The 9,809-nt window shown below is 42.0% G+C and overlaps 1 protein-coding gene across 2 annotated transcripts in view; it reads right to left on the bottom strand.

The window, feature by feature from the left end:
* Positions 1 to 1,449: 1,449 nt before the first annotated feature.
* LOC141271795 (uncharacterized) overlaps positions 1,450 to 9,809 on the bottom strand; it is a 43,361-nt gene continuing 35,001 nt past the window's right edge. For both annotated transcript variants that reach the window (XM_073681949.1, XM_073681950.1), the window contains exon 8: positions 1,450 to 2,599. In XM_073681949.1, the coding sequence (XP_073538050.1) occupies positions 1,500 to 2,599 (1,100 nt within the window). In that variant the 3' untranslated portion in view covers positions 1,450 to 1,499. The remainder of the gene's footprint in view (positions 2,600 to 9,809) is intronic.

The following is a 9,809-nucleotide window of genomic DNA, read 5'->3' as shown; positions in this document are numbered from 1 at the left end:
GTTGTGGGGGTGCTTTGCTGGTGACACTGTTGGGGATTTATTCAAAATTGAAGGCATATTGAACCAGCATGGCTACCACAGCATCTTGCAGCGGTATGCATTTCCATCCGGTTTGCATTTAGTTGGACCATCATTTATTTTTCAACAGGACAATGACCCCAAACACACTTCCAGGCTGTGTAAGGGCTATTTGACCAAGAATGAGAGTGATGGGGTGCTACGCCAGATGACCTGGCCTCCACAGTCACCAGACCTGAACCTAATAAAGGTGGTTTGGGGTGAGCTGGACCGCAGAGTGAAGGCAAAAGGGCCAACAAGCATCTCTGGGAACTCCTTCAAGATTGTTGGATGACCATTTGCGGTGACTACCTCTTGAAGCTCATCAAGAGAGTGCCAAGAGTGTGCAAAGCAGTCATCAAAGCAAAAGGTGGCTACTTTGAAGAACCTAGAATATAAGACATATTTTCAGTTGTTTCACACTTTTTTGTTAAGTATATAATTCCACATGTGTTAATTCATAGTTTTGATGCCTTCAGTGTGAATGTACAATTTTCATAGTCATGAAAATACAGAAAAATCTTTAAATGAGGTGTGTCCAAACTTTTGGTCTGTACTGTACATACACACCTTTATTTATCTTTATTATGCATTGCTTATATAGCTCTATCAGATACAGAAACACTTTACAGATATTATCACCGCTGTCCCCAATGGGGCTCACAATTTAAATTCCATATCAGTATGTCTTTGGAGTATGGGAGGTAACTGCAATACCCAGAGGAAACCCAATCAAACACAAGAAGAACATACAAATACAAACTTCTTGCTGATGTACTCCTTGGTGTGATTTGAACACAGGACTCCAGCGCTACAAGTACTGTACATGCACATTTCCATTCACAAAACTGCTACATATACACATTTGCATACACTGTTTATACATTACCCCCTTTTTGCAGTTCATTCCAGGTCATGTGAAAGGTCCTGGAGCCATTCTGGTGGAAAGTTCTTCAGCTCATCACTCAGAACGTGCAGCTTCTGTGCATGTCCCGGTGTCTTCCTCTCCTGCTCTGCGCTGATCACATACGGTAGATCAGTGTAAGGCAGGAGTAGGAAAAAGCAGAATGCACAGTGATCGGGAAGGACATTGTCTCAGCGTTCTCCTTTGTCAAAGGAATCTGCCTCCAGACTATAAGTGGTACTTGATATTTAGGAAGAATTTTCTGTGTTAAAAATGTTTTTTATAGTCTAAAAATACAGTTAGATCTAAAGCAACATCCCTTTCTCGTTTAATTATATGACTGTTTGTTATATGTTTTTTGTATAGCTTGTCAATAAAATATATAGTTTCCCCCCGTGTGCGACATTTTTGATGATTCACAAAGCAGGTCTTCTGGTCATTTATTTTTCACATTCTAAGTATGATAATGGCTTCTCTGTGTGTGTGATTTTAGATGTTTAACAATATGGCATTATTGTTGAAAACCTTTCCCACATTCTTAATATGAACATTGCTTATCCCTTGTGTGAATTCTCGGGTGCTTATCAAGACTTGATTTATCTGCCCAGCATTTCCCACATTCTGAACATAAATATGACTTCTCCCCTGTGTTAGTTCTCTGATGGGTAACAAAGTGTGATTTCCATGCAAAACATTTTCCACATTCTGAACATGAATATGGCTTCTCTCCTGTGTGATTCCTCTGGTGACTAACAAGATGTGATTTCTGTACAAAACATTTTCCACATTCTGAACATGAAAAAGGCTTCTCCCCTGTGTGAGTTCTTTGGTGAATAACAAGAATCCATTTCTCTTTAAAACATTTCCCACATTCTGAACATAAATAGGACATCTGCCCTGCGTGATTTCTCTGATGTGTAACAAAGTGTGATTTCCATGCAAAACATTTTCCACATTCTGAACATGAATATGGCTTCTCTCCTGTGTGAGTTCTCTGGTGACCAACAAGGTGTGCTTTCTGTATAAAACATTTTCCACATTCTGAACATGAAAAAGGCTTCTCCCCTGTGTGAGTTCTCTGGTGATTAACAAGAGCTGATTTCCTTGCAAAACATTTTCCACATTCTGAACATGAATATGGCTTCTCCCCTGTGTGAGTTCTCTGGTGATTAAGAAGATCTGCTTTTTGTACAAAACATTTCCCACATTCAGAACATGAAAAAGGCTTCTCCCCAGTATGAATTCTATCATGCCTAGCAAGATCTGATTTCTGGTTAAAATATCTCCCACATTTGGAACAAGAAAATCTTTTCTCTGCGTGAATTTTTTGATGTGAAACAAAAGATGTTTCGAGGGGAAAATTATTTCCAGATTCTGAATGTGTGATTGGCTTCTTTGCTTTAAGAGCAGTTTGCTTTTTAATGCCTCTTTTCTGACTTTTATTTTTCTTAGTAGTCTGTAATGAACCAGAAGATAGGATCTGTTTCATATGATCAGATGAGAGCTCTTTGCTGTGAAGGGATGATGGTATATCTGGAGTAATGGCATTCACTTCAATTGTATCCTGTGTGAACTCAAGGTCGTCTGATTTAAAAACTGATACTCTCAGTTGTCGTTCTGATCTCCTGGTACAGTCATCTGCCAAGAATAAAACAAATTATTTTTTAATAAAATATCCTTGACATTTATATTTTTTAAAATTTCTATTCAAAATGTCCATAGAAATGGGAAGTTATGTAGTATAATTGAATTATTCACTAAGACAATGACAGATCACAGTCTAATAGAAGACGTCATAGTATGAACCAATAGAGTGTGGTGTTCAACTGTTTGTTCATCCTGCCTCCCAAATATTGGAATAAAAAGCCACCAAAAAATGTTAAGTAGGCGAAAATGTTACAAATAAAAACTTCTACTCATCCCGTAAAAATCAAGCCCCCACTCAGGTGTCAAAAAAAGTCACTCTCCTCATATAGATTAATTCACAGATGGTTATAATTTAAAAAATGTTATCACTTTATGGGGTTTTCTTCAGCTCTAGTTTTCTGCTATTCTGTAACACTAGGGCTTCTACAAATAGTGTGTCACATGTCCTCTCAGATCTGCTCCTACAATGTCTGGTTCTATCACCAGTCGCCGCCATCATTTATTCTACAGGCCGTGGTGGTGATGAAGCAGTCAGAACCAGAAGGTCTAGCTGGCACAGGCTCTGTCCAGTCACAAAGACTGGGGTGCCTGGGGCCAGTACTACCATACTACCATCAGTACTACTCTGGCAGTATGGGTGTGTGTGCTGTCCAGCTGGAATAATCAACTCCCTGCTTCTGGTAATTGGGAAGCACCACACCCTAATACAGTTCAAAGCATATTGTTGGGAGCTGTCAGATAAAGCCTTGTTCTCCTTTGGTTCAGTTCTGTGTGCTCAGCTCCCGGCTTGTGTATATGACCCTGTTGTGATCCTGGCCCGTTTACTGACTACTCTTGTGACTTCTGATTTTATATTTTCTCTGCCCTCCTGGGTCTATCTAAAATCTAGGCCCCTCAAAGTAATTTCAAAAGTGATTTGTTACCCAAAAAATATATTTTTTTAAAATTTAATTGAACATATAAAAACATGCTGCTAAACTTGTATACCTTCTATCTTCCGGAAAAGAATGTAGAAAAAATAAGACAGGATGTTGGAAAAATCCTGCTGACCCAAAGTAGAAATACAGTAAATGTTATTAACTATTTTGTCAGGTATCACTATTTGATTAAGGAGCATACAAATTTAAAGTTTGAAAGTTACAAATCTTTCTAAATTATTTGGCAATTTTCGAGTATTTACAAAAATAAATGTGAAATATATTAACTTAACATTACCAGAAACAAAAGTATAATTTGTCACAGAAAAAAATATTTCAGAATCACTGGAGTCAAAAGAAGCATCCAAACTGATCACCACATAAAGTGACATGTCAGTCACGGAACGGCAGGGCTCGGAAGGGAAGGAGAACCATTACATTTTTGGATCTCAAAATTGTCTGGAATAGATAGTGGACATCATGTTGCGTTTGCAGAGCCCCTGATGTGCCTAAATAGTGGAATCCACCACAAGTGACCCCATTTTGGCAACTACACCCCTCAAGGAATTTTTATCTAGAGCTGTGTTGAGCACCTTGACCCCGCAGGTGCTTCACAGAATTTTAAAACGTTCAAAATAAAAATAAATTTTCCCACAAAAATGTTGCTTTAGCCCCAAATTTTTACCTTTCAAAAGAATAAAAGGAAAAAATGCACATCAGATTTTGGGGTCCAGTTTCTCCTGAATATGCAGATACCACATTTGTGGTGAAAAACTACTGTTTGAGAGCACGGCAGGGCTTGGAAGGGAAGGAGCGCCCAATTAATTCTGTAGCACAATTGTGGCTGGAGTAAATTGTGGATGCTATGTCACACTTGAAAAGCTCCTGACATGCCAAAACAGCAGAAACCCCCACAAATGACCCCATTTTGGAACCTACACTCCTTGGGAAATTCACCTAGGGGTGTAGTGAGCATTTTTAACCCTCAGGCAAGTCACAGAATTGTATAACATTGGACTGAGTCATTGGAAAATCACCATTTTTTCCACTAAAATGTTGCTTTGGCCCCAAATTTTCAAAAGGGATAATAGGAGACAATGAACAGTACAATTTGTTATGCAATTTCTCCTGAGTATGCCAATACCCTACATGTGGTTGAAAATTACTTTTGACGTACAGTGGAAAACTCAGAAAGGAAGGAGCACTGTATTGGAGTTCAGATTTACAGTATAAGCCAAAAGTGAGTACACTCCTCACATTTTTGTAAATGTTTTATTACATCTTTTCAGGGAACAACATTGAAGATACAACACTTTGATACAATGTAAATTAGTCAAGTGTACAGCTTGTATAACAATGTAAATTTGGTGTGCCCCCTAAATAACACACAGCCACTAATGTCTAAATTGCTGGCAACAAAAGTGAGTACATTCCTAAGTGAAAATGGCCAAATTGTGGCCAAAGTGTCAATATTTTGTGTGGCCATCATTATTTTCAACCACTGCCTTAACTCTTTTGGGCATTGAGTTCACTAGAGCTTCACAGGTTGCCACTGGAATCCTCTTCCACTCCTCCGTGACGACATCACCGAGCTGGTGGATGTTGGAGACCTTGTGCTCCTCCACCTTCCATTTGAGGATGTCCCACAGATGCTTAATAGGGTTTTAGGCATGCAGGCTGACCCCCCACCCCTGTAACCTCTGCAGTAATCTTGGCAGCACTCATACATCTATTTTGAAGATAACCTCTGGCTAGCTATGACGCTGAGCATGTGCATTCAACTTCCTGAGTTCTTTGCCATGAGGTGCCACATACTGTATAACTTCAAATAACCAGAGAGAGTGTGAGAGCAATAACACCAAATTTTACACACTTGCTCCCTCATTTACACCTGAGACCTTGTAACACTAACGAGTAACATGACACCGGAGAGGAAAAATGTCTAATTTGGCACAATTTGGTAATTTTTACTTACGTTGTACTCACTTTTTTGCCAGCAGTTTAGACATTAATGACTGTGTGTTGAGTTATATAGAGAGCACCAAATTTACACTGTTATACAAGCTGTACACTGACTACTTTACATTGTAACAAAATGTCATATCTTCAGTGTTGTCCCATGAAAAGATATAATAAATTATTTACAAAAAATGTGAGGGTGTACTCACTTTTGTGATATACTCTAACTGGAATGGTTTGAGTGTGCCATGTCACATTGGCAAAACCCCTGAGGTGCATGAACAGCAGAAACCACCCATAAGTGAACTCATTTTACAAACTACATCTCTCAGTGAATTCATCTAGGGATGCAGTGATCGTATTGACAAGCAAGGTGTGCCATAGAGTTTTATACCATTGGTAAGTGAAGAAAAAACAATTACATTTTTACCACAAAAAATGTAGTTTTAGTTCTAGATTTTACATTTTTACACGGGGAAATGGGTAAAAATGGCACCAAAATTTGTCAAATTTCTGCTGCACATGGCAATACTTCATATGTGTCTGTACATTACTGCTTAGCCACACGGCGATACTCGGGAGGGACGGAGTGCTATTTGACACTTAGAGAACAAATTGTCATAGAATAGTTTGCAGACTGCATATACATATTTTTCTGACTATAAGACGCACCGGACCTTAAGACGCACCTTGGTTTTAGAGGAAGAAAATAGAAAAAAAATGTGGTCATGATGCACTGTTATGGGGGAGGGGGTCTGCTGCTGACACTGTTATAGGGGTAATGTCCCCCAATTCTGTTAATACCCATCCTGGTACATATGGCCCCCTCCTTCCTGTTATACATGGCCCCCATCCTGATATGCATGGCACCCGTCATCCCCATCCTGGTATGCATGGCTACCCTCATCCTCATCCTGATATGCGTGGCACCCCAATCTCCCATCTTGGTATGCATGGCACCCCAATCTCCCATCCTGGTATGCATGGCACCCCAATCTCCCATCCTGGTATGTATGGCACCCCTTGATCCCCATCCTGGTTTGCATAGCACCCCTTGACCCCCATCCTGGTATGCATGGCAGCCCCTGGATCTCCATCCTGGTATGCATGGCACCCCTCATCCTGGCATCCATGGCACCCCTCATACTGGTATGCATGGCACCCTTCATCCTGACATACATGGCACCCCTCATCCTGGCATGCATGGCACCCCTTGATCCCTATCCTGGAATGCTAGGAACTCCTCACCCTGGTATGCATGACACCCCTCATCCAAGTATGCATGCCCCCCCTCATCCTGGTATGCATGGCACACCTCATTCCTCTTCCTGGTATGCATGGCACCCCTCATCCCTCTTCCTGGTATGCATGGCACCCCTCATCCTGGTATGCATGGCACCCTTCATCCCTCTTCCTGGTATGTATGGCACCTCTTATCCCCATGCTGGTATGTATGGCACCCCCTGATCCCCATCCTGGTATGCATGGCACTCCCTGATCCCCATCCTGGTATGCAAGGCACCCCCTGATCCCCATCCTAGTATGCAAGGCTCCCCTCCATGCTGTTATTCTTGACACCCCGATCCCCATCACGCTGCACACAGTAAAACACCAAGGTTACTTACCGGTAGACGGTTTTTCCAGAACCCATGACAGCACACCGGAGAGAGAGTATCCGCCCTTCGAGGACAGGAAACCATCTGAAATAAAAGGGCGGCACCTCTCCCTTGCTTCAGTTGGTTACAGAGCATTGAGAGGACCTCCATAAAAAAAGAGTTATATATAAAATCCAACACCACATCAAATAACACCCAACAAACATGCACACCCATATGGTGAGAAAGAAGGGGGGGAATATACGGGTGCTGTCATGGGTTCTGGAAAAAACGGCTACCGGTAAATAACCTTGGTGTTTTCCGTTCACCCATGACAGCACACCTGAGAGAATTTTGGAGAAAGAAACACCTTAGGGAGGGACCACCGCTTGCAGCACCCTTCTACCAAAGGTTAAGTCAGATAGGCAGGATAGATCCAAATGGTAGTGTTTGAAAAAGGTAGATGGTGATGACCATGTAGCGGCCTTACAGATCTGATCTATCGATACCTCTGCCTTCTCTGCCCAGGAGGTAACCACGGCTCTGGTGGAGTGAGCCTTGATGCCGTCAGGGATCGGGGTGTTACTAGTCGAGTAGGCTAAGCAAATGGCCTCACTAATCCATGTGGCTATAGTTGCTTTTGTCACCCCATAACCCTTCCTACTCCCCTGGAAGGCTACGAACAGGGATTGGCTACGTCTCCACTGGCTAGTTACTTTTATGTATTGTAATAGAGCCCTTCTAATGTCAAGGTTATGAAACTTTTGTTCCCCTGGGGTCTTTGGGCTATTACAAAAGAAGGGCAGAACAATTTCCTGAGATCTATGAAACTTGAGCGCAACCTTAGGAAGGTAGGCTGGATCAGGCCTCAATACTATTCTATCCTCAAATATTTGTGTATATGGAGGATTTATGGATAGGGCCCGCAAATCACTTACGCTACGGGCCGATGCTAAAGCTACCAAAATAATTGTTTTGAGAGTTATGTGTTTTGCAGACAACTCCTGAACTGGTTCAAAGGGTTCGATAGTTAGGGCATCAAGTACTAAATTTAGGTTCCATGGAGGAACTTTGGGTATTGAGACTGGCCTAGATCTACCACAAGATTTAATGAACCTTGTAATCCATTTATTGTCTGCAAGGTTATGGTTATATAGCGCACCCAAGGCAGAAACCTGGACCTTAAGTGTACTGGTAGCCAGACCTAACTCAAACTCTTTCTGTAAGAACTCCAGGATGGAATTAATTGGAGGTTTTTGGCTTAATGGCTTTCCTAGGAAATCTAAAAATTTTCTCCATGTTCTACCATAGATTTTGGTGGTTATGAGCTTTCTACTTTTTAATAGAGTAGACACTAAACCTAATGAAAAACCTTTGCCCCTCAATATTGCCCTCTCAAATTCCACGCTGCTAGGTGGAAACCCTTCGCTTGAGAGTGGAATATTGGTCCCTGAGCTAGAAGGTCCGGGGTCTCTGGTAGGATCCATGGGTCTGATCGTGACATCATCCTCAAAAGGGAGAACCATGGTTTCTTTGGCCAGAAGGGGGCTATGAGAATCACTCTCGCTTGATCATTCCTGATCTTTCTCACTACCAGAGGTATCATAGCTATTGGAGGGAAGGCATAGGCCAACTTGAAGCTCCAAGGAATCTGGAGGGCATCTATTGCCAATGGGTTTCCCCTTGGGTCTAGTGAGCAGGACTTCTCCACTTTCCTGTTGTTTTTGTTGGCGAACAAATCTATCTCTGGTAAGACCCCACAGCTGTACTATCTGATGGAATATTCTGGGATTCAGGGCCCATTCCCCTTGTCTCAACTTGTTGCGGCTTAGGAAGTCTACTCTCGTGTTTTCTATGCCTCGTATATGTAGCGCCATAACAGATAGAAGATTTTGCTCCGCTATTTGAAAAAGCCTGCCTACTGCTTCCAGAAGAGAATATGATCTTGTTCCCGCTTGGTGGTTTATGTAGGCCACAGTGGTTCTGTTGTCCGACATAACCCGAACATGACGACCCTGGAGTAAAGGGAGGAAGCCTTCTAACGTGTTCCTCACTGCCCATAGCTCTTTTAGATTTGACGACCCCTTTTTCTCTAAGAATGACCAAGAGCCTTGAATTATGTGATTTTCTAGGTGTGCGCCCCACCCTGAGTTGCTTGCATTGGTCGTTATGATGTTTTGTACTGCTGTGTCCCACTGGACCCCCAAAGATAAATTTGACCTGTCTGTCCACCATAAGAGGGCGTTCCTGTTCGCAAGGAGAGATGTACCTTTCCTTCTAAATACCCTTTTAACAATCTTTGTGCTGACAAGATTTCCCACTGAAGGTTTCTTGTGTGAAATTGAGCCCACTTGACAGCCAGAATGCATGATGTTAGAGTACCTAGCAGGGACATAGCCTTCCTTAAGGACATGTCTGGGGTGAGTATGGTGCTGAGACCAAATTTGTGACTTTGTCTATTTTGCTGTCGGGTAGAAGACAAGTCTGACACTCGGAGTTTAGAGTAAACCTCAGAAAGGCGTGGACCCTTGTGGGTTCTAGCCTTGATTTTTGGGTATTGACCATCCAGCCTAAGTTCTGCAAGACAGCCATGACTTGATTCAGTTGTGAAATACAGTGGCTCTCTGAATTTCCCACTATAATGAAGTGCTCCAGATATGGTATTATAACTGTATTTTGAATGCGAAGAAAGGCTGTCACCTTGGCTATCAGCTTGATGAATATCCTTGG

The sequence above is a fragment of the Phyllobates terribilis genome, unplaced genomic scaffold (genome assembly GCF_046119375.1).
Source record: "Phyllobates terribilis strain yellow unplaced genomic scaffold, ASM4611937v1 Scaffold_5__5_contigs__length_657084704, whole genome shotgun sequence".
NCBI lineage: Eukaryota > Metazoa > Chordata > Amphibia > Anura > Dendrobatidae > Phyllobates > Phyllobates terribilis.
Note: the sequence above shows the minus strand (reverse complement) of the source record. Positions and strands in the feature narration are given on the sequence as shown.